Source organism: Cervus elaphus, chromosome 8, assembly GCF_910594005.1.
Source record: "Cervus elaphus chromosome 8, mCerEla1.1, whole genome shotgun sequence".
NCBI lineage: Eukaryota > Metazoa > Chordata > Mammalia > Artiodactyla > Cervidae > Cervus > Cervus elaphus.
The window spans coordinates 23,221,369-23,246,827 of record NC_057822.1 but is presented as its reverse complement, the minus strand read 5'-3'; the positions used below and the strand labels follow the sequence as shown (position 1 = coordinate 23,246,827).

Below are 25,459 nucleotides of genomic sequence, written 5' to 3'. Positions count from 1 at the left end.
AAAACTAAGTGTATCGAGCCTCTTATCTACACAAGCACCATCATGGACCTTGGGGATAGAGTAATGAATGAGACAAAACCCCTGCTGTCAGGTAGTTTATTGAGAGAGACTGACAGTAAATAAGTAGATAATGAGTCTATACTATCCCTTTAGATACTGATAACTACTAGAAGAAATTAAAGCAAAGTAAGGAAATAGAATTTCTGAAGAAATAGAAAGCAATGATACAAATAAAGCAAAATAGATTTTGTTAAAAAAAATTATAATTAAAAAAAAAAAAGGAAAGTCGGGAACAGCCACTTTGAGTAGGAGACATTCAAATACAAATCAGTAAAGTGAGGAAGCCAGACAATGGACTCATTTTTTTTACATTCTCTTTTTTCAATTGAAGTATAATTGATTACAATGTTATGTAAGTTACAGGTACACAGTATAGTGATTCACAATATTTAAAGGTTATACTCTGTTTATAGTTATTATAAAATATTGGCTCTATTCCCTGTGTTGTAGTAATAGGATAACAGACAATTGGCTCTTTATAGCCAAATGGTGCCTATAAACAGCAAGTATGAAGCCTCTCTGGAGTATAACACTGCGCCTGTGCTTTCCACATGTCCAGGGGCTTAGCTAGATGACCCTGCTGATCTTGGCTGGGCTCCATCACAAATCGGGAGTGGAAATCTGCATGGCCCCAGTAAACCAAAGAGGAGAGTGACCTGAAAGTAGAGGTGCTGGCAGGAGCCAGGTTCATGCAGATGAAGATAAAGTATCTGAGCTTGATTTAACATGTGATGGGAAGCTTTTGGAGGCTTTTGAGAAAAGAAATGCCGAGATGTGTTTATCATTTCTAAAAGATCACTCTTACTGTTACAGGATGAACTGTAGTAAAGCAAGAATGAACGTGACCAGTTAAAGGACCTTAATGATACCCTGGCAATAAATTTTGGTGGCTGGACCGACTCACAGATATATGGAATAAACTAATGGTTATCGGGGTGGGGGGGCAGGGAAGGAAGGGGTTGGGGAGGGGGAGGTACAGACTGTTGAGTGTAAGATAGGCTCAAGGATGTGTTATACAACATGGGGACTACAGTCAACATTTTGTATTAACTGTAAATGGAAAGTAACCTTTAAAAATTATATAAAATTTTTTTTTTAAATCTCTGGTGGCTTGAACTAGGGTAGTAAAGGCAGAGGTGACAAAAATAGTCTGAATTTTTTAAATCTTTGGAAGAGACACCTGACAAATCTTAGAGGTGGGCTGGAGGTGAGGGAGAGGGATGAACCAAGTATAGGGGTAGATTATGAAGGCTAGACTCACCAGTCAGCCCCACAGCAACAGAGAGTGGGTTCCCTTCTTAGCCCTTCTGGACAGTTGTCCAGAGAGGTGACATTGCTCCTCTCCTGCCACTCTGACAGGGGACGCCAGCAGATTAAATAACAAGAGGTGTGTTCCTCACCTCAGGTTGCCAGTGGGAACATTGAGTCCACACCCAGCAGACTCCAGGTCAGGGATTAAACCCTGACTATAGTCTCTGTGAAACTACTTCTCCTGTCTGAGTCTCAACTTCCTCTTTACAAGGGACGCAATCTCTGACAGTCCAAAATGCTGGCAAAGGCGTGGATCAGCAGAAACTCTCCTTCACTGCTGGTGGGAATGCAAAGCGGTACAGTCTGGAAGACAATCTGGCAGCTTCTTTAAAAGCTAAGCATGCTCTTGGACTTCCCTTGTGGTCCAGTGCTTAAGAATCCGCCTGCCTTCCCTGTGGGGCTTCCCTGGTGGCTCAGATGGTAAAGAGTCCGCCTGCAATGTGGGACATCTGGGTTCGATCCCTGGGTTGGGAAGATTCCCCTGGAGAAGGGAACAGCTACCCACTCCAGTAAAGCATATTCTTGAATTTCCCTGGTGGTCCAATGGTTAAGGATCTGCCTGCCTTCCCTGGAAGACTGTAAAAATCACCTAGAAGAGTTCTTTGCTCAAAAAGAAAGTTTTGGGGAGACAGAATTATGAAGTTGCCTGAAAAAATGGCAGAAGGTAGTGGAACAAAACTTCAATGAAGTTCTCAGTGAAAATGAGATTAAAAAAAGAATCTCTCTCCTTTGCAGGCCAGTGCATCCCTGGTCCAGGAAAATCCCACATGCGGCAGAGCAACTAAGCCCAGGAAGCGGCTGTGGCGAGGTCCAAACTCAGCCTTCAGGCTGTCAGAAGGAATTATTCAGAGGACTCTGAGGTCAAGTCCAGGAGGTCAACTATCAGGAAGGCTCTGGAGCCACACATGACTGAGAGGAGAATGCAAACACAGAGCCCGAGATCAGAGGTGGACATCCCACCTCCAAGAGCCCCAAAGCTAGGGGACAGCAAGGACTTCCCTGGTGGTTCATAGATGAAGCATCTGCCCGCCAGTGCAGGGGACAGATTTAATCCCTGCTCTGGGAAGATTCCACAAACCATGGGGCAAGTAAGCCTGCGTGCTGCAGCTCCTGAAACCCTTGCACCTAGAGCCACCGCAATGAGAAGCCCGCACACTGCAGCTAAAGAGTAGCCCCTGCTCATTGCAACTAGAGAAAGCCTGTGCACGGTAACGAAGGCCCAGGGCAATCAAAAATAAATTAATTAATTAAATGTTTTAAAGCTAGGGGACAACAACCGAGAAGAGAGAATATAGAGTAAAGGTTGAGCACAGGTCGACAGAGAGGGAGAAAACCTCAGGCTTGGCTCAAGGCAAGCTTTGTGACTGTGGGGTTGTGGCTCTGTGTCCCCCCCAGATCTTCGGCTGGGCACATCCTATCTGGGCTGAGTCAGGGCCTCTTAAGAGCCAAGAACTGCTTAGATGACTGGGATGTTTGCAGGGATTTTCCAACAGAAGAGAAATGGGTCACTCAGCACCATGGCAGGGTACCTCTGCTAGAGCAGGAAACTTGGAAAGGCCCCTTGGAGAAGGCAGGGGGCAAGGAGGAGGTCCAAGCAGGACTCTGCAGAGAGGAGCTGGGGGTGAGCCCCTCAGTGAATGGCATGTTTCTCAGGGTGGCCCAGGCTTTACTTGAACCCACCTAGAGCAATTTCTCTCGCTCTAGGTCACAAGGCCACAGAGGGCCCTGTGCAGGACATCCAGAACTTGGAAGCACCTGAAAAACACAAGCGCAGTCCTCCCTTGGCCCTCCTCCTCATGGTCAAGCTTCCATCCTTCTGTTCTGAATGCATTCTTGGCCAAACCAGGAATAGACAGGAATCCATTTTTAAAATTACTGTGAGCCAGGAATTTGGCCTTTCACTCAGCTGTTTCTTTGGCAGAGTTGCTCAGTGCATTTAGCATCTACCCACTCACCAGCATCCTGGATCAATTTACTTTCTGACTGTGGTGTGGATGTCTCAGAAGAGGGTCTGTCACAACAGCTCAAGTCCACTCATTCAAGTACCCATAACTGAGTTTACGCTAAGTCACTTCCATTGTGTCCCACCCTTTGTGACCCTATGGACTGTACCCCACCAGAGTCCTCTGTCCATGGGATTCTCCAGGCAAGAATACTGAAGTGGGTCGTCATGCCTTCCTCCAGGGAATCTTCCAGACCCAGGAGTCAAACCTGCATCTCTTGCATCTCCTGCATTAGCAGGCGGGGGAAATAACTGGATTTAAGTGAAGTGAAAGTTGCTCAGTTGTGTCTGACTGTTTACAACTCCATGGACTCTAGAGTCCATGGAATTCTCCAGGCCAGAATACTGGAAGCCTTTCCCTTCTCCAGGGGATCTTCCCAACCCAGGGGTCAAAGCCAGGTCTCCTGCATTGCAGGTGGATTCTTTACCAGCTGAGCCACAAGGGAAGCCCCAGACCAAGAATACTGGAGTGGGTAGCCTATCCCTTCTCCAGTGGATCTTCATGACCCAGAGATCGAACCAGGGTCTCCTACATTGCAGGCGGATTCTTTACCAATTGAGCTATCAGGGTTAGTTGACAGTTGAGGTTTTTCTAATTCTCAGGCATTGAACCAAGCTCCTAGAAGCTTTACTTCATTCAATTCCCACAACAATCTTAAATGAAAAAAGGGATTTTTCTCCCCCTCAGTTCCACTGATGAAAAAAATTGAAAACCCAAGGTCCCACTGAGAATAAGGAGTAGAGCTGAGATTCAAATTCATATTAAATATTTAATGATGACCTTGAATAAGGAACTCTAGTCTAAACATGACATTGAATAAGGAATTCTGGTCTAACTTCAGCACTGAACTAGGAATCTGTTCCAAGATGTGGGTTCCGTCTTCAACTCCACAATTCACTATCTACTGGGAAAGTCACTTGCTGAAAATAAGTCTATCTTAAACTTATTTAAAAGCTTTTCAATTATAATAAAGACAGGGACATGGAAAAGAAAGTGTTAAGGGTGAGATAGATAGATTGGGCTTAACTGGTGTAGTCAACAAAAGACTCTCCGAGGAGATGACATATTTACATATACCATACTTGCAAAATTGCAGAAGAAAACCAGAGGCTGTCACATATGTTAGGTTTCCCTGGTGGCTCAGCAGTAAAAAAAAAAATCCTCCTGCCTGTACCTGCCAATGAAGGAGATGCAGGTTCAGTCCCTGGGTCGGGAAGATCCCCTAGAGAAGGAAGTGGCAACCCACTCCAGGATTCTTGCCTAGGAAATCCCATGAAAGGAGGAGCCTGGCAGGCTGCAGTCCAGGGCATGGCAAAGAGTCAGACACGACTTAGCAACAACATCACATGTTGGGTTACATGGGGGTGGTTACTGCAGTCACTGAGGTGGAGAGACTGGGACAAGACTTCAGGCATGATAGAGAATTTGGACATTATTTTACAGGCACCAGGGAACATGGCAGGGTTTAGGGTAACAAAGGGGTAGTAACTTATCTGTGCTTTGCTCAGTCCCAAAGATATCACTGGCACAGAACCTGGGTTAAAAATTAACTCTCCAATTCTTCATTGGAGAGACTGAAACAGTCAACATTGTCTCCTCCCCTGAAAAAGGGCAAACAATGTAAACTATATCTGATGTTTTTCAACAAAACAGAAATATGACCATGATTATATTCCCAGGAGAAGCTCTGAAGCCAGACTTTTACAGAAATAAACCACAAAAGTCACAAGAAATGAGCTATGTGTGACATGCCCTACAACATCAGTTTTCAAAAAGACATAAATCAATTAAGGAGCATAAGAATCCCATCCACCCACAGCAAACTCTGCAGAGTGTGGAAAAAGGGGTCCTGCAGGCAGCCAGGAAAAGGAGAAGCTTCCTTAAAAGACAAAGAAGCACAGAGTGTCCTGAACTGCCAGGGTCTCTTCCTTAATTTCATCATCAGTTTTTTAAATATATAGTTTATCCAACATCTGCTTTGAGCACTAAAGAGTGGGAAGAGGTCTGTGAGCCATGCAATTTTGTCTAAGATGGACAAAATTCACAATCATGGACCCGTAACCCTCACTAGCCATTACTTTAGTGGTCATAAAATATACCCACATGAATTATTGGGTTAGTCAAAAAGTTCAATTGGAAAAAAAAAAAAAAAAGTTCAATTGGATTTTTCCATAGACGGGATGGAAACCCCAAACGAATTTTTTGGCCAGTCCCAATACTTGACAGCCCAATACTTAATCTTTAATATTAATATTTAATAACCCAATACTTTTCCCACCTGATGCAAAGAGCCAACTCACTGGAAAAGACCCTCATGCTGGGAAAGATTAGAGGGCATGAAGAGAAGGGGGCAGCAGAGGATGAGATGGTTGGGTGGCATCACCAACTCAATGGACATGAATTTGAGCAAACTCCAGGAGATAGTGAAGGACAGGGACACCTGGCGTGCTGCAGTCCATGGAGTCGCAAAAAGTCAACATGACTCATCAACTGAACTACAACAACAACAAATACTTAATAGCTGTTAAAACATAACTATTCCCCTATCCTGAGCATTTAGATTGGTCCTAGTCTTTTCAACTACTGCAACACTACTGCCAAGATTATCTTTGCTCATTTTGATATTTCATATTTTTAGGAGTAGCCAAATTTGCTGTGGAAGGTTCAGATAGCAAAAATTTTAGGCTTGGTGGGGCACGCAGTCTTCCTCCTCCTTTTTCTTCTCTTTCCTCTTTTAATAATTTTTGAAACATGTACATCCATCCTTAACTGGATGGTTATACAAAAACGGTCCTTAGATTGAATTTAGTCCATGGTCAACCCTGCATTACATTCTCAGAATTCCTCAGCCAAAGGATAGGGTCAATATAATGCCATTTGCATGTACTAACAAATGCTTCTTCAGCAGTGTGTGCTGTTTACCCATGCTCTCCAATATTGGGCATTATTCTCAGTTTTGGGTTTTTTGCTAAATATCACTTATATTTTCATTAGAGAGATTTTGCCAGAAATCCTTATCATTTCCATTTTACTACAACTTTTAAGAGTTTGGAAGTGGAGCTCATGGCCCCAGAGGAATAAAATGCCTCCTTCTGCCATCCTTTTAACTGTATTGTGGAGAGGCAGCCTAGCAAATCACAGAAGTTGCCACGTCACATCAGACCCTCGGTGCACTGAGGATGTTACACTCCATGACTAGCCCGTGGCCTTTTGAAGCTGTGTAAAAATTAGCTTTTCATTTGGGAATTATCCTGAATATGTCAAAGGAAGAGACCGTTTTAAACCTAGAGTTTGCCTATGATTAAAGTTCATCTTGAGTCAAATTTATCCTCTTGGCCTCAGGGGTGATATTAATCTCAGGGTTGCTTTGTCCAGTGAAGCAAGAAATTCATCCTGGCCAGCGGCAGGCCTGCAGCTTCCATCACAATGGCAGGCAGGAGTTCAGAAAAGACCTCGTGGGGAAAAGGGGAGGAAAAGACCACCACGTCTGCCTTAAAGGAATCCTCTTCCTTGAATTCAATATGTAAGAGCTGGTGTGTATGTTTGTGTGTGCTCACTCAATTGCATCTGACTCTACCCCAAGGGTTGTAGCCCACCAGGCTCCTCTGTCCGTGGGATTCTCCAGGCAGGATTACTGGAGTGGGTTGTCATGCTCTCCTCCAAGGAATCTTCCTGACCCACGTGTGTATCTTGCATCTCCTGCACTGGCAGGCGTGTTCTTTGCCACTGAGCCAGGAAGCCCTGTATTCAAGTGCAATTTCTGCAATCAACTTATAGGAAGCTCTAGCTTTCTTCTTGACGCTACCTCCCCCAACATCACAGTTGGGACAGCTTATCTGCTGTTTCTCAGACTAATCTCAGTTCAGTTTGGTCTCTCAGTCGTGTCCGACTCTTTGTGATCCCATGGACTTTAGCACACCAGGCTTCCCTGTCTATCACCAGCTCCCGGAGCTTACTCAAACTCATGTCCATTGAGTCGGTAATGCCATCCAACCATCTCATCCTCTGTCATTCCCCTCTCTTCCTGTCTTCAATCTTTCCCAACATCAGGGTCTTTTCCAATGAGTCAGTTCGCATTAGGTGGCCAAAGCACTGGAGCTTCAGCCTCAGCACTAGTCCTTCCAATGAATATTCAGGACTGATTTCCTTTAAGATTGACTGGTTGGATCTCCTTGCAGTCTAAGGAACTCTCAAAAGTCTTCTCCAACACCACAATTTAAAAGCATCCATTCTTCAGCACTCAGCTTTCTTTATAGTCCAACTCTCACATCCATACATGACTACTGGAAAAACCATAACTTTGACAGACCTTTGTTGGCAAAGTAATGTCTCTGCATTTTAACAAGCTGTCTAGATTGGTCATAGCATTTCTTCCAAGGAGCAAGCATCTTTTAATTTCATGGCTGCAGTCACCATCTGCAGTGATTTTGGAGCCCCAAAAAATAAAGTCTCTCACTGTTTCCATTGTTTCCACTGATCTCAGGGCCCTCAACAGTTAGTAGCTTGAAGCAGGATCTCAGTTCTCCGACCAGAGATTGAAGCCAGGCTGTGGCACTGGACTTAACCACTAGACCACAAGCTCAAGCCAAATGGCTGGTGACAAGGCCCTAGCTTGTCAGCTATGTATAAATGAATTTCAAAAGGGACAGAAACTAGTGAAACAAGTAAAGTGTTTATTAGGAGGAAAAACAGTACAGGTGGATAGATACATATGGGTGGGTTCAGACAGACTCCTGCCCTTGTGGTAGTTTAAATCACTTATATGGGGCATGTCTTCTGGTTTCCCTCTGGCCAACCATCTTGCTTTGCCTGGTTCTGAGTCCATACTTGGTATAATTCAGGGTCCTTCCCTGTGTATGTGTGCAAGATGGATTGGATTCCAGCATAGAGGACTATGGGTAGGTTGATACCACATATTATGGGGTGGCACTCCTTCCCTTTTTGGCCTGCAGGGACCTTTTCTGTGCACATGTACATAGGAAGGTCTCCTTGACCTTGAAAATGAGAAATATTATCTCTTACCTGGGCAGGACTCAGTTCCTCTTTGTTCTTGCCATTCTCTTCATCTTAGAGGCTCTGTCCATAGGGGACAGATTTCAGTTGCTCAGCCTGAGGCCCATCTATCTCCTCCCTGAAGATAATCCAGAAGAAAAACCAAGACCAGCATTGATGGAGCACTTCCGGGGTTCCACGCCCTGTCCTGAGCATAGATGGGATGCTGAGGCTGGTGTAACATACCTGTCAAAGTCACACAACTGGCAGGTAACAGCATCAGGATCTGAATCCCAAAGTCCAACGTCCAAATAAGACCTTGGGTACCCTCTTGATCAACTCAGAGATTCTAGGTGCTAATGTCAAGAGTTTAGAAAGTGGACTATGTAAAGAGATTAACCTGGCCTTAAAGCTGAGAAGGGTCCCCCTTCCCTTGCTCCCATGCAGGTCAGCCTTTCCTGATTCCCCTGAGGGACCAGTCCCAGCAAGGCTGATAGACAATCTTTGCAGGCAGAGTTAGAACTCCAAGTCAGCCAAATAGTCTGTTTTATACATACTTACCTTTTGCTTATCTCATCCCTTGGGAACATGGAGATACTTTTCATGTCAGAAGAAACAGAACTGGACTTCCCTGGTGGTCTAGTGGTTAAGAATCTGCCTACCAATGCAGGGGTCACAGGTTCGATCCCTGCTCCAGGAAGATTCCACATGCCTCAGGGCAGCTAAGCCTGCGAGCCCCAACTATCGAAGCCCACACTCTCTAGAGCCTGTGCTCCACTACAAGAGAAGCCACCACAACAAGAAGCCCACGCACCACAACTAGAGAGTAGCCCCTGCTTGCTACAAATGAAGAAAGTCCTCACACAACAAAAACCCAGTGTAGCCAAATATAACAAATACATAAATAAAAATTTTAAAAAGAAGGAAAAACAGAGCTGAGAGTTTTTCCCCAGCCATGTCAACTCTGGCTCTGATCATGTAATCCCAGCAAACAGGAATGACTCCACCTCCTCTCCATTCCCCAAAACACCTTCCTAGACTCTCCCCTTCCTGATTTCCATAATGATTTGTTTTCAGTCAGTTCAGTTCAGTCGCTCAGTCATGTGCAATTCTTTGTGACCCCATGGACTGCAGCACGCCAGGCTTCCCTGTCCTTCACTACCTCCTGGAGTTTGCTCAGACTCATATCCATTGAGTGAGTGATGCCATCCAACCACGTCATCCTCTGTTGCTCCTTCTCCTCCTGCCTTCAATCTTTCCCAGCATCAGGGTCTTTTCCAATGAGTCAGTTCTTCGCATCAGGTGGCCAAAGTATTGGAGCTTCAGCTTCAGCATCAGTCCTTTCAATGAGTATTCAGGACTGATTTCCTTTAGGATGGACTGGTTGGATCTCCTTGCTGTCCAAGGGACTCTCAAGAGTCTTCTCCAACACCACAGTTCAAAAGCATCAATTCTTCAGCCCTCAGCTTTCTTTATGGTTCTACTCTCACATCCATACATGACTAATGGAAAGACCACAGCTTTGACTATACTCCTAAGTGATAACATCTGAATAGCCTTGTTATCTGGGGTCCCCAAGACCACCCTCAGGCTGGATGCTTCACTAGGACTCCCAAGGATCAGAAGCTGTGAGAGTGACAGTTACAGTTTATGGCTGTAAAAGGACAGAAAACAAAATCAGCAAAGGGAAGAGGCATGTGGGGCAAAGTCCAGGAGAAACCAGGCGCAGCCTATGTGTCCCACTTGATGGTGTCACACGGGACTGCCCTTAATTCTCCAGCAAAGATGAGCGCAACACATGCTAAGTGCTGACAATCAGGGATGTTCCCCAGCTCAAAAAGTCAGGCTGTTAGGACTTCCCTGGTGGCACACTGGATAAGAATCCACCTACCAATGCAGGGGACACAGGTTCGATGCCTGGTCCAGGAAGATTCCACATGCCACGGACCAACTAAGCCCATGCGCCAAGACTACTAAGCCTGTGTGCTGAAGCTACTGAAACCCATATGCCTAGAGCGTGTGCTCTGCAAAAAGCGAAGCCACTGAAACGCAGAGTAGCCCCTGCTCCCCGCAACTAGAGAAAGCCCATACACAGCAATAAAGACTCAGTGCAACCAAAACTAAATAAATAACAATTTAAAAATAAATAGAAAGGGTACATGAGCCCCAGTGTTCAAAAAAAGACAGGTGTTTACCATCACTCCCATTGTCAGGATAAACTGTCACGCTGTAGCTGCATGGCCCAGCCCTCAGGCATGAAAAACCTCTTATCAGGCAGAACAGTCCAAAGGCTCGGAGGTTTTCTCCCTAGAGCCAGCCAGCTCTGGAGGCAGGCTTTTATTTAGAATGCGCAGGGTTTGAGCAATGCAGACCTGCTGAGTTAACCCTTTCTGTACAAGTTGTGAGAAAAAGAGAGAAAGACCTTCTCAAGTGAATTTATCTACAACATTAAGAAATAAAATGGGACAATAGGGGGACTTTGCTGGTGGTCCAGCAGTTAAGACTGTGCTCGCAGTGCAGGGGGCCTGGGTTCCCTGGTCAGGGAACTAGACTCCACATGCCACAATGAAGATTCTGCATGCCACCGTTAAGACTGTTGCAGTCAAATAAATACATTTTTAGAAATCTTTTAAGAAAAAAAATTATTTTTAAAAAGGGGGAACAGTAGGAGCCTAAATCCTCATGGATTCAGTAGGAACCCCCTGAACAGAGTTTTAATCTTAACTTCCACCAGAGGTTCAAATGTATTTACTTACGGAACAAAGAGTAAGTAGCTATATCTGCCCTGATGACACTTGCTATCTTGAGTCAGATGTACCCTTTTGTCGATGTGTGGTCACGTTATCTGTGAGCCACAGTGTTCTCAGTTCCTGTAGCATCTGATGTCATCTGTTAATGCTGGGGAGGGACAATGCAGGCAGTTTCACAGGAGCTGACCCCCGAACTGGGGCCCAGATGGTGACCGAGAATTGCCAGGTCAACAGTGAGCAGGATGCTCTTAAGGCAGGAAAGAGTTTTCTAGGGTATTCAGGTTAAGGGTCAGGCACATGTATTAAAGACTGAAGAGCTTCAAGCATTGGGGGTTTCCAGACTGTCATATTAATAAGGTTACTTTTCTAAGTCCTCTCTGTAAGGTCAAGTTTGTAAGGCTAGTTATTACTGGGTAGTTTATGGCAGTTTCCCAACCTTTTTACGTCATGGCACTCATAAAAGATGGTCCTGCTTGGCTCTCAGACTTCCTTTACAATTTCTGCTCATTCTAATTTTTATTTTATTACTTTTCAATTTATTAACAGGAGCATGAGATGAAAAAATCAATAAATGGACAACCTTTACAGTTACCATCACAAAATAACCTATTCTCTTTTATGCTGTCTTTACTTCCTTCCCTACTCATCTGTCCTAAATTTTTAAAAGAAATTGCCTTTCTGGTCCCTTATGAGTTATGTCTTAGCTAAGTCTACTGTGAAATATAATTTATTGGTAGCTATCATTACCAAGGCAAATACCACCTTCTGCTACAGCAAGCTTCTTTGGAAGGTGTTTTTCCATTTCCATTATGTGTCCTCATAGCTTTGTTTTCACATCAGTTGCATTAGTACAGATCTCCCATGGTATCTAAAAATCTAGTCAACTCATTTTTTGTAGCAGAGAGCAAAGGAAAGCTGAAGAGACGGAGGGGAACTAGCATATCACTATTTTCTATTCCAGGAATTAGAAAAAAAAATCAGAAAGGGAAGTTCTCTTCTAATAAGAAAGCCAACCTCTGTAATAATCACATAGCAGACTCATACATAGTCTATGTGACACAATTAAAACCACAAAAAGCACATACCTTTGGATAGAAGTTAAATATATATATATTTTTAGGAGGCTCTTCTTTGTACAACCACATCAATAAACCATTAGATTCTCTCATGTTGCTGGTAAGAGCTGACAATGGGTTTACAACTCAGATGAATGACGTCAATATAAAAAAGTTCAGTCACTCACACAAAAGGTATTGAATTAAGACTGACCTGGAAGTGTAATAGGTTAAATTCTGGTTCCAAATCACTTATGTTTTTTCCCAAGAAACAAAACATACCATTATGGTCCCACCACCAAGTACTGTATTAACCTTGGTCACTTTACTATTATCACAGGGACAACCACAACCAATTAGCTGCCATATCAAATTTAGCTTTTTGTCATCCAATTTCATTTAGCTAACATTTATTGATATTTTACTGTGTGTCAGGACCATAAAGAAGGCTGAACACCAAAGAATTGATACTCTCAAACGCTTGAGAAGACTCTTGATATTCCCTTAGACAGCAAGGAGGTCAAACCAGTCAATCCTAACGGAAATCAACCCTGAATATTCATTGGAAGGACCGATGCTGAAGCTGAAGTTTCAATACTTTGGTCACCTGATGAAAAGAGATGACTCATTGGAAAAAGACCCTGATGCTGGGAAAGACTGAAGGCAAAAGGAGAAGGGGGGTAGCAGAGGATGAGATGGTTAGGCAGCATCACCAACTCTATGGACGTGAATTTGAGTAAACTCCTAGAGATAGTGAAGGATAAGGAAGTCCGGCATGCTGTAGTCCATGGGGTCACAGAGTCGGACAGGACTTAGCAACTGAACAACAATAACAAGAGGCACTGATAAGCGCTCTGGGTACCTATCTGCAGACAAAGCGGAAACAGAAGTGTCACTTGGAGTTTTGGGACTCTACTGTGCTTCAGAAATACAGTAATTTAATGCTATTTCTGAATAGTATCAAGAATTGTAATGAACTGTACCAAGACAACACAAGAGATAGTATAAACTCTCTTGGTGAAAAATGAACTGTCCTGGTGACATACTCTAGAAATGAGCAGACTGCTTGCTGGCCTAATGATTCTCTTAAGATTCTTCAAAAACATTCCCATCTGGAAGTGTTAAGAAAACTCTGTTTATTTCATTTTTGGCCATACTGCGTAGCTTGTGGAGCTTTATTTCCCCAACCAGAATCAAACTGGGCTCGTGATAGTGAAAGCGCTGAGTCCTAACCACTGGACCACCAGGGAACTGCTGAAAAATATACTTTCTTAAAGGGGGAGGTTTCAGGTTTTGGTTTGATAACTATAGGTTTCCTCCATTATGCAAAAGCAGGGTGTCTTATGAAAGTTTTTGTAAGCCATAACGGCATAAATGTGGAGAAGCAATTACCTTAGGACACAGGTTGCTCACAGATGCACAAATAAACGGAGATAAAGCACAGGTACTTAGAGATACAGTTCAAAGCTATGGCTGCTTGATGCTGAGATGCTGGGTATAGCCCTGCAGAAGGAGCTTCGTGGCCCCACTCTCCTGTTCAGGGTGCCTGCTGCCTCTGTACCAGCTTCCCATGAAACACACATGCATGCCTGTTTGCTAAGTCGCTTCAGTCGTGTCTGACTCTGCAACCCTATGGACTGCAGCTTGCCAGGCTCTTCCATCCAAGGGATTCTCCAGGCAAGAATACTGGAGTGGGTTGCTGTGCCCTCCTCCTCCGGGGATCTTCCCAACGCAGGGGTCGAATCAGAGTCTTTTTTTTAAGTCTCCTGCATTGGCAAGCAGGTTTTTTTTACCACTAGCGCCACCTGGGAAGCAGCTCCCCACGAAACACACACAGTATCCTATTTTCGTTTTTTGCCTTTTTTTGTAAAATTGAAAATCCTCTTCAAATTCATTTTGGATATCAACAACAGGTACTAAAGGTCTTTTGTAAAAGCTAAGCGGTATAAAGCAAACTTTTGAAAAGTGACGGATACCTGTATGAGAAATTGTCAGTGACTGTAAGTCTTTAATAGGCCCTTTAGGAGATTCAGAAAAGCAATCTTCCCTGTCTCTGTTTCACACACACATAAACATACACACACACATACACCCTCAGTTCTCAAGGACTGTTCATAGCTGCAAGCGATAGGTCTGGTCTATAAATATTTATACTATTATACTAAAAATGATAAGTACACTGGGAGGCACAATTATAAAACAAAGGGGTTTTAGAGGAGGAAGTTCAGTTGCTCAGTCATGTCTGGCTTTTTGCGACCACGTGGACTGTAGCACACCACGCCTTCCTGTCCATCACCAACTCCTGGAGCTCGCTCAAACTCATGTCCATAGAGTTGGTGATGCCATCCAGTCATCTTATCCTCTGTTGTCCCCTTCTCCTCCTGTCTTCAATCTTTCCTAGCATCAGGGTCTTTTCCAATGAGTCAGTTCTTCATATCAGGTAGCCAAAATATTGGAGCTTCAGCTTCAGCATCAGTCCTTCCAATGAATATTCAGGACTGATTTCCTTTAGGATTGAATGATTGGATCTCCTTGCTGTCCAAGGGACTCTCAAGAGTCTTCTCCAACACCACAGTTCAAAAGCATCCATTCTTCGGCACTCAGCTTTCTTTATGGTTCAACTCTCACATCCATACATGACTATTGGAAAGACCATAGCCTTGACTATATGTACCTTTGTCAGTCAACTGATATCTCTGCTTTTTAATATGCTCTCTAGGTTTGTCATAGCTTTTCTTCCAAGGAGCAAGCACCTTTTAATTTCATCTTTTAATTTTCAGAAGGGGAAGGTAGACTGAAATAAGAGAGAAGTCATGAAAGTGATACTTGAGTTGGGTACTAAAGAATCTGGAAAAAAAAAAAAAAAAAAAGAATCTGGACATAGCGAGATGGAGTAAATAACATTTCCCATAAAAGGAAAAAGCAGAACAAGCAACAGCCAAGAAGAGTAACACACCAACCTGTGGAAGGGTGGGATTGTGTGACTTAGAAGTCAGATCATGGAAGGTCTTAAAAGTCAGAGTAAGAAGTTTCATCAGCAACCGCCGAAGCAGGGTAAATGTTTAGTACAGGGTGGCAAGCCCATGTACCATCAGTGAGGTTAGGCGGGTATGAGTTATCAGTGGGGACTGTAGAAGTCTTCGGTGCACTTCCCCCACCTCCTGCTGATTCCTGAATGCAGGCCCTCCCTAAGTGGCCAGTTCTTACAATTTTCTAAGCAAAGCAAAGAAAAATAAAAGGGGGGGGGGAATCTAATTTTTATATGAAATCACGTGATTGATTCCATTCTTTATGCAGTGAGGGCCAAACTAAATTTGTATGCAGGCTCAGGGTAGCCTGTGGCACCCAGTTTGCAAAACTGACATGTTGAGTGGATGGTAAGTAATGCTGTTTCTACTTCTTGGCAGACCGTTCTCCCAATCAGATTTATTATCTGATTGCTTCTTCTACATATTTAGTTGTGTGTGTTAACTCTAAAGGGTGCTATACTTTTCCACTCTCTGAAGATAACCTTGATTATACAAATCCTGACCCTGCTGATGGTAGTCCACAATTGTTTCATGTATCAGGGTAGGCTCACTGCTGTAATGAACAAGCCTAAGAGTTCAGGGACTTAACATCACAGAAGCTTATTTCCATCACACATTACAGTCCAGTGTGACTGTTCCTGCTTGGTTGGCTTTCCCAACAAAACGTTTTTAGGTTACTTCCATCTCATGGCTTTGCCTTCTCTGGATTCTGGCATATTTTCCTTCAGCCATAAACCGGGAAAGATGAGAGAATGGAGGGTTACACATGGGAGTGTTTCAATAGCCAGACCTGCACTTGGGAGTATATTACTTGGACCCACATGCCACTGCTTATGATTCCATTATGGATAAATCAAACTTCAAGAAGGGTGGGAAGTGAAGTCTAGTGGTAAGCCCAGGAGGAAACACGAAATAATTTGGTAAATGAACATCTCGTCTCTACCATATTTTCCAAGCAGTGTTTTGATTTCATCCAGCACTGGTCCTTGACTCAGAACCAAATGGAAGGTTTTATTTCAGAGTTAGCTATAAAAAAAGTTGAAATGACATTATGTAACTGAAAACAGGAAATGTCACACAATTCAGTGATTTTTCTAGATTATTAATCTCTTTTATTCACATTAGCCACAAAATGTATTGCACTTCTGTTCTCTTCTTTCCCCTAAAACACATAAGATATTTCACCTCCAAAATTCAACAACACAACCTTGGTGATTCACTGTCTGTATCCCAAGAGCTGTCCTTCTTTCTGCTCCTATAATGGTATGCTTTATCTAAAGTGCACTCAATAGACTTCACTTGTACCATTTAAAAGGGTGAAAAACATGCTTTAATGTCATTAGGCTTTTATTTCATACCAGGAAACAAACTCATCAAATACTTTCATGAAGTTTAAGATCTTTGATCAAGACAAGGTTTAATTAAGCAAATGACTAGCACTGGGACCTGATCAAAGCATAAATGTCAATGTAATGATTATTCTTTCCTCTTCTGTATTGTGAATGGTTTAGACTAGCTCAGTTCCATGATCCCATTTAATTCTGACATCCATTCATTTCAAAGAGCAAGTTCATGAACCTTGTCAGTGGTACATTCAGAATGAGTATGAAAGCTCCCAAATCCTAGTCCATTTTGATGCTCTAAACATAATCAAGACACTTAGTCTTATGGCTCAGAACATCCTTAGCAGTGAGTGATGGCCCACTTGTTTGCCCTGAGAGACTGACAGATGAAAATCATATACAGAAATTTTAGAAAGAATAAGCAATTATTTCCATCAATTCAAAAGTTCACAAGAGTTTAACTTATATTTGAATAGCATTTGGATGGCTGCCTCAGAAAAATCCAGTAATTACGCTTGTAAGATTTTGAATACAGAAAGCAGAGAGAGCAGAGAGGGTGTAAATAAAATATAAACACAGGTAACATTCCCTAAATGAGTCTGATTTTTAGTTTATGATTTGTCATTCTTGAGCTTCTTTGCATGTAGGTAAAAATTTAAATTTTCTTGCAACTTAATTTGCTGTCTACTCTTACATTTTTAATGAAGTATTCAACTAATAGAGGAAGTATGTACACATTTTCTTTACCATTATCATCATATAAGATTACATATTTTAAGTAGAGAATAATTTATTTATTTTTCTTATTATGTGCCTTTTTTTATTCACTTGCACATCCATTGTTTCACTTTTAGCTTTAAACATTATAATTAGCTAAACTGACTCAGTAAAAGATCATTAAAAATACACTTCAAGAAATAAAAATGCTTATTTTTAAAAACATGAAAATATAATCATTATGTACAGATTCTCCAAAATTATTTAATTCTACATAAGGCTCCCCTGGTCACTCAGATGGTAAAGAATTTGCCCACAATGTGGGAGACCTGGGTTCAATCCCTGGGTCAGGAAGACCCCTGGAGAAGGGAATGGCAACCCACTCAAGTATTTTTGCCTGGAGAATTCCATGGACAGAAAAGCCTGGAGAGCTACAGTCCATGGGGTTGCAAAGAGTTGGACACAACTGAGCAACTAATACACATACACACATAAGTGAAAGTAATATTTATACTTTAAGACATTTTTAGTTTATTTTATTAAATGGAAATTAATATTTTACTGCTTCCAATATTGACTGCATTCATTTTCAAAATTACATTTTTATAATTTTAAAATTTATTTTTGTGTCATTCTTAAAAGTATAAAAGCCTAAATTATTTTTAAAACTTAATTTTTGACCATAAACCTCTTATAAGTCCATTATTTTTCTTCACATTTATATAGTCTCAAATTTCAGATATTTTTCCACAACAGAGTAAAACTGTTTTTTTAAACTGGAGGCTTCATAAATTCAACAGATTTCTCTCCCTCCAGAAAACTGCATAGAAGAGTTTAAATTACTAACAAAGCAGTATGAGGATTATCTTACACTTGCAACTGAGAGTTCCCATAATTCTTCCTCTTCTTCAGTTTAAATGTCTTATTTACTTCAAATTATTATCAAGTAAACATGCTGGCACCTTTCTACTAAACATCCACTATATACAAGATTCACATTTTAAATATGCACAAGAATAAAATAAGAAGCACAGTTCTTTTTGAAATTAACAATATCAGGTGTAGCTCATAAAGCTAGTTTTAAGGTCATGCTAACAACTGCAAAAGCCCACATTAACTCACAGAATTGCAGACAGCCTTAATGGAAACACTCAATATTTTCCAAAGGAATGAGGAAAAATTACCACTTTTGAATAATACTATTAGTTAAACAGAGGACGTGCCAAAGACCTGAAAATAACTTGGTCTAATCTAGCAGATGGTTAAATCATAAACGTATCATCTCATATTAATCTATTGTTATTAGGAACTGTGCTATTAAGCTCTGAAGAGATATGCTTCCATTATTTATTCTGTAAAGTAGCAAAACAAAGTGGAAGTGAAAAAGCGATAGTAAATTGACACTTTGAAACAAGTTGTGATGGAAACAGTGTGAGTTACCCACCAAGGGCACACAGGAAAGGAGGCTCAGTCAGTTGGATTCAGTCAACATGTGAGTTTATTCACAAAGAGCTGATCAACAGTAAAGTACACCTGACTTCCATACTAAATGGTTGGCTTGAATTCCATTATCAAATAGTGAACCTGACTCAGCCCTGGTTATTACAGTTTTTTCTAGTTTTAGCTTTATGTGACAAAATAGATGATCACTGTTGCATACCCACAGAACATTGTTGAAGGGCAGGATTTTTCAAGAGTTAAAACAAGGATTGAAAAAAATGTATTGACCCTCCCTTTGCAAATAATTGGCTTGCTTACGTACATTCCAGAGGATCTAATGAACTTAATTTAAAATTGCAGGGACCATGTGGAAAAGAAATTAAAACTTTTATCAGTAAAGTTCATTGATTAAAACAGAAAAGTAAAGCTAAACAGTGTGCGTGAGTGAAGTTTCATGGATATTGTAATACAAGTCCTAAAAATGAATTATTAGATGTAGAAAAACATCAGGTGTGTATGTTTGAGGGAAAAGCTTTTCATTATTTTAGGAGACTTGATATGGGAAAAAGTTTGAATTAAAAATTCACTTGACTGGTCATAAGAAATGTCAACTTTACATTCGTTAATCAAAGAAAAGGAGTTAGTAGATTTAAAGAATGATTTACCATACATAAAAATATCAAATTATCAAAATGTAGGTGAATGGTGAGGAAAAAGCCAATGGGTGCCAAACAATGAATTCTCTTCTTTCATTAGCTGTCACCTGCTTATGAAGTTTCTCCTTGTTGATTACATAGAAAATTAAGAGGTTATAAGGACTTCACTAGAAATTGTGAACAGCAATTTCAGACATAAAATCTGATTTAAAAAAATATATATTCATAAAAACACACTCAAATTCCTCATTAAAAAACTTAAAAAATTTTATTTGGAAGTTTTATACAAGTTTAATATTTATTATCTTTCCTTACCCTTAGTAGTTCTATTACATTAAATGATATAAAGAAAACATGATTATTTTCACCAAGGCCCATGTAAGACGCACCCAGGATCCCTCGGATTTACCCCAGAGTGCCATGTCATTATGTTCATGTTCTATGTGTGCTGCAGACATGAACTTTGAGGATTCCCATCTACAGACAGTGTCTAATATAGAATTCTCCAGTATATGTAGAGTATGTATGAGTGAGGTTCAATCAATACCTTCATCCAAAAGTGAACTTCAAAAGACCCAGAAACACTTAGATAATTACATGAAGTTTACCTTAACAAAATTATTCTTAAAGAGCTCTGCCGTATTTAAAAAAAAAAAAAAAAAAAAAGCTAAAGCAAAAAATTAAAGATCTAAAGTAAACAAAGTGATAAAAATGACAAACTTCAATCTGATGCCCTACTTGTAAATACATGATTAAGTTGAGGAAATGTTAGATATTAAAAGCCTCATAATTACTTCGTAGACTAATCTGAGTTATTTCTTTTTTATGATGGCTCTATTTTGGAGTTGCTCAATTTTTACTCATGTTCTTCCACTCCTCTCCAGCCGTTTTTCCCTAAGTATGTCTGGCAAGATCAATTAAATTTTTTCTCTCATATTGGATTCTGCAACAGGAAGCACACTCTTCTCTTAGGAAGAACACTAGAGGGTCCCTAACCACTGCAACATGATGATATTTGACCTCAAATGGACACTGAAAATGCACAGGTAAGACATCAAAACGGCACCAAGACAACAGTAGAAGCTAGTTCTCCCTAGAGGGTCTGATCACTTTATTACCTGGTTATATAGAACTTGCATTTCAGGAAGCATGAATGTGACATAGTCACAATAATAATAGGCAGCAGCAAATATTTCCTTTGGGAGATGAGGAAAGAAAAAGGAGAAAGGCACGTACTATTCAGGCTATAATAATATTCAATGTTCCAAGCAAGCCTAATAAACAGTAAGTCTTCAAATATATTAGATATACATGAAAACATATTGGAAACAAAAACCTCTCAAGCAACTAAGGGTACTTGTAACATAAAAGATAATTAAAATAGCAGTATTAATAACTGTTATTGCCACTGTTATTAATCTTTATTACACTATTTATGATAAGGGGAGTTATAGACATTTTATTTTCAGACATCTCAAAATCTTAATAAATACACAGAGCTTGTAGAAAACACAGCCTTATTGGAATGCCCCTCATATTCAATTAAAAGGTAAAATTAAAACCTCACCTAGATAGCAGCTTCTAAGATATCAAAAACATTTAAGTCCAGTCATTATCTTCTAATTAAAAATAAAATAAAATTTAAAACAACAACAACAACAACACTAAGTCCTATACTATCTTTGGTTGTTTTCCTTAATTCCAGCCCTGAAAGGTTAATGACTTCAGGACATCAAAATCAGATACTCTGTATCTGGATCGAAATGACAGCATTAAGTGTATTAAAAATGTCTAACATCATGTATGAACTCTGAACTACTAACATGTGAATCACTACACAATTTAAAAAGCTAAACATTTAGAAAAAGTATTACTAGTACAAGATAAACTTTACATCAAAATCATGGATTATAATACAGTTTTCATCCTGTCAGAAGAGGATCAAAGGCAACAAAACACGCTGCAACAAATTTATTTAAATTTGCTCAAAAATATGACATGGAGTTAAAACACTGCAAACATTCAGTCTATCGAACTATGAAGCAGTTTTTTAACATCCAAGCAGTCATATACAGTATAATACAGACATGAATAATGATAAATATATTATGTCAAACAACTTTAATTTTTGCTAGTGAACAAAAAATCCCTTTTAAGTTATTTTTGGCATGGTGCCAGAGGCTCTGTCATCTAACTAAATTCAAGGCACTGCTTATTTACAGGTTCAAAACACATAGCACTTGTAGTTTTCAAGTAGATGTATGGTTAAAAGGTAGGCTTGTTCATGTATTCTTCCATTGTCTGAAAGAGAACAACAGATTAAAATGATTTCCCCTTAAACCACATCCTTCAGGAGACTGAAAATTTTTAAAATATCTTCATTCTTTTACTCATTAATTATGCCACTGGTGAAAAGAAGCTTTTGTTTGTTTGTTTGTTTGGGGTTTTTTTTTGGTTTGTTTGGTTTTTTGTGGTTTTTTTTGACCATGCCTCACAGTTTGTAGGATCTTACTTCGATCACCAGGAACTGAACCCAAGTCCACAGCAGTGAAAGTGCAGAGTTCTACCACTGGATGGCCAGGTAATTTCCAAAAAGAAGTTTGGGGAAGTGTATGTGGTCATAAATATTTGCATTCTAATCAAGAAAGGTGGTTCAAAGTTTAAGTGTAATTTATATACACATCCCTATGGCTGGAATTAAATAACTTTCAACAGAGGAAAAACTAAGTTTGACTGTAAAATCAATGCCTGATGAGAGAAATGCTTAAGCAACAGCTGCCAAGCATCACTGTTGACTTCAGAAAAATGTACCTGCTAAAATGACCATGAGGACCATTTCCAGGAACAGGTATTGGAGAAATCTGAATGGTATTTGTATGACATATGTATCGTTTTTGTTGTTTAGTCGCTAAGTCATATCGGAGTCTGCGAACCCATGGACTGCAGCCAGCCAGACTCCTCTGTCCATGAGATTTCCCAGGCAAGAATACTGGAGTAGGTTGCCATTTCTTTCTCCTGGGGAACTTTCTGACCAAGGGATTGAACCCACAGCTCCTGTTGCATCTCCTGCATTGCAGGAAGATTCTTTACTGCTGAGCCACTGGGGAAGCCATAGGTATCATTACAGATACAGAATATTTTATTGCCAAGACATGAAGGATAAACAGACCATAATACTTGAAATTTCTTCCATGTATTTTGAAAAGGCTTTCCTCCAAAGTATACAAATTATGTTTCTTCATCCTCCTCATCACTTACCAAGTTTGCTAATATGCCACAATACCATAATTCTTTCCCAGTACTTAAAAAAAAAAATGTTTAAATGGATTCACAGTTACAGGCAGAGTTAAAAAGTACACTGATGTTGCAAACCTTTATTATGCATGATGGGTGGGCTTCCTCTTCCACTCTGTCCCTGTTATAAACATATACTTATGCAATACCGTGACCTCTGGGTTGAATCAGTCAGGGAACTCAAGGGGCCAGCCTTAAGTAATACCCCTACTTCTGCATAAATCATGTACAATCAGTAACGTTCAACCTGTTCTTAAGCTTGAACTCCAGGGGACATGATTCACATGCACCTGCCAGTGAAGACATCCACCAGAGGGGCCAAACAGACTAGACCATGGCTAAGCAAGATTGCTCAGAGGATATCAGGGTTAGAAATCAAGTTTCCTGTTTCCACTAGCTCTATTTAGAATTCCAGTCCTCCTCTGCTGAAAATACTCATGCGTCATCATCCACACTTTCTTACAAAGCTCTTACACCTCCTGGATGAACAAGCCCACACCTTAAGACCTCTGCCCTGTATCTCATAGCTATTGCCCATATCTTTTTTGGGGGGGGGACGGTGGTGCCTATGCCTTGTGTGACATGGGGGATCTTAGATCCCTAACCAGGCTTAGATACTTAACCAGGGGTCGAACCCATACCCCATGCATTGGGAGCATGTAGTCTTAACCACTGGACCACAAGGGAAATCCAAGATATTGTCCCTGTCTTTAAACCTGGGGTATCACATTGGCCAGAAGCCCATGACTGTCTCCTGGTACCTAGAGTTTATACCATTTAACTAGGTATATAGGCACTTCCCTGGTGGTCCAGTGGCTAAGAGTCTGTGCTCCCAATGTAAAGAGCCCAGATTCGACCCTGGTCAAGGAACTAAATCCCACATGCTGCAACTAAGACCCCAGCACAGCAAAATAAACAAATAAAAATAGATATTAGAAGAGATATAGATGTAAAGAACAGACTTTTGGACTCTGTGGGAGAAGGTGAGGGTGGGATGACTTGAGAGGTTAGCATTGAAACATGTATATTACCACATGTAAAGTAGATAACCAGTGCAAGTTCAATGCATGAAGCAGGGCACTCAAGGCCAGTGCCCTGAGACAACCCAGAGGGATGGGGTGGGGAGGGAGGTGGGAGGGGGGTTCAGGATGGGGGAGCACATGAGCACCCGTGGCTGATTTATGTCGATGTATGGCAAGAACCACCACAATATGCAAAGTAATTGTCCTCCAATGAAAATGAATTAATTAGTAAAATAAATATTAAAAATAAATAGAAATTTTAAAATAAAGATGTATATAAAATTACAAATACTGAATTGGGTATAAAGTTTAATTAGAATGAGAAAAAGTGAGAGTAGATTATAAATTTTCTAAAAAATTTTCAAAAATCACAAAATCCAGAACAATAGCATATGGGTTTCATTCATTAAATGCCTGACACACTTCTATAATAGCTTACATATTCATTAAATGGCCACAAAGTCACTGCAGCTGAGATACCTTACCTTTGCAAATTTGACCATAGGAGCTTGCAGCCTTGGAAGGGGCCTGGCCCAGAAAAGGCCCTGGAATTGTCACTTCACTGGCCTCACAGTTCATTGGTCTTCAGTCACTGGCACTGGTTCACACCACTGAGGGAATCAGTCTGCTCAAGACTGGCTGCCCTTTCAGAGCTCTAGCTCTGCTGCTACTCAAGTTACATGAGCCAATGACATAGGCGGTTGGTATTTTCTGGAGTTTGTCCCTTTAAAAGTTGGGACAGACTTTTAGGCCACACAAGCTTAAAGAGCTCTGCCCTGGGTATCATGGGACTCCAGATATCTATCCAGCACAGCAGTGCTTCTTGTGCATTCAGCACTGGGAATGCTACAACATTTTATTGTATTGTGGTTTGGTTTAGCAGCTTACTATGGCTTGTGCTTTTCTGGGAGACAGTGTTGAGGTACACCTAGCCAGTTCTCATGAATCCCCACATGCACACACGTGGTATCTCACTGCTTGACTTAATGAGATACCATTTGACCCTCCCTTCTTAACTCACTTTCTTATTCTGTGCTCAGAACATCTGTTTGTCACCCCCACTGGTGATCCCTAGAGTCCCAACCTCTGCATTTAAGGATCTAGACAGTGTATTAAAAAGCAGAGGCATCACTTTGCTGACAAAGGTCCGTATAGTCAAAGCTATGGTTTTTCCAGTTGTCATGTACAGATGTGAGAGATGAACCATAAAGAAGACTAAGCACCAAAGAATCGATGCTTTTGAATTGTCGTGTTGGAGAAGACTTTTGAGAGTCCCTTGAATAGCAAGGAGAACAAATCAGTCAATCCGAAAGGAAATAAACCCTGAATATTCATTGAAGGACTGATACTGAAGTTGCAGTTCCAACACTTTGGCCACCTGATGCAAACAGCCAACTCATTGGAAAAGACCCTAGCAAAGACTGAAGGCAAAAGAATAAGTGGGTGGAAAGGATGAAATGGTCAGATAGCATCACTGCCTCAATGGACATGAATTTAAGCAAACTCTGGGAGAGAGTAGAAGACAGAGGTGCCTGGCATGCTACAGTTCATGGGGTTGCAAAGAGTCAGATGCAATTTAGCAAGTGAACAACAATATCATCTTTTTCCTTTCAGAGTTTCCTTTTTCTTCTAATCATTTTGTACCAGTGTCCACAGGTACCTTCAAAATAAGGTACCTCTTAAAGACATCCCAACCAGTTAAACTCTTCCTTCATTCCATATTTTCAACGTCTAGCCCCAGTACACTCAGAATAAGCTTTGAGAATTTAGAGCTTTAAGACTATGCA

General features: G+C 40.9%; 1 protein-coding gene across 1 annotated transcript in view; it reads right to left on the bottom strand.

Annotated features, from left to right (window-relative positions):
- Nucleotides 1-18,740: 18,740 nt before the first annotated feature.
- AP1S3 (adaptor related protein complex 1 subunit sigma 3) overlaps nucleotides 18,741-25,459 on the bottom strand; it is a 68,324-nt gene continuing 61,605 nt past the window's right edge. Inside the window, exon 5 of the mRNA XM_043909876.1 lies at nucleotides 18,741-21,657. Within this exon, the coding sequence (XP_043765811.1) occupies nucleotides 21,622-21,657 (36 nt within the window). The 3' untranslated portion in view covers nucleotides 18,741-21,621. The remainder of the gene's footprint in view (nucleotides 21,658-25,459) is intronic.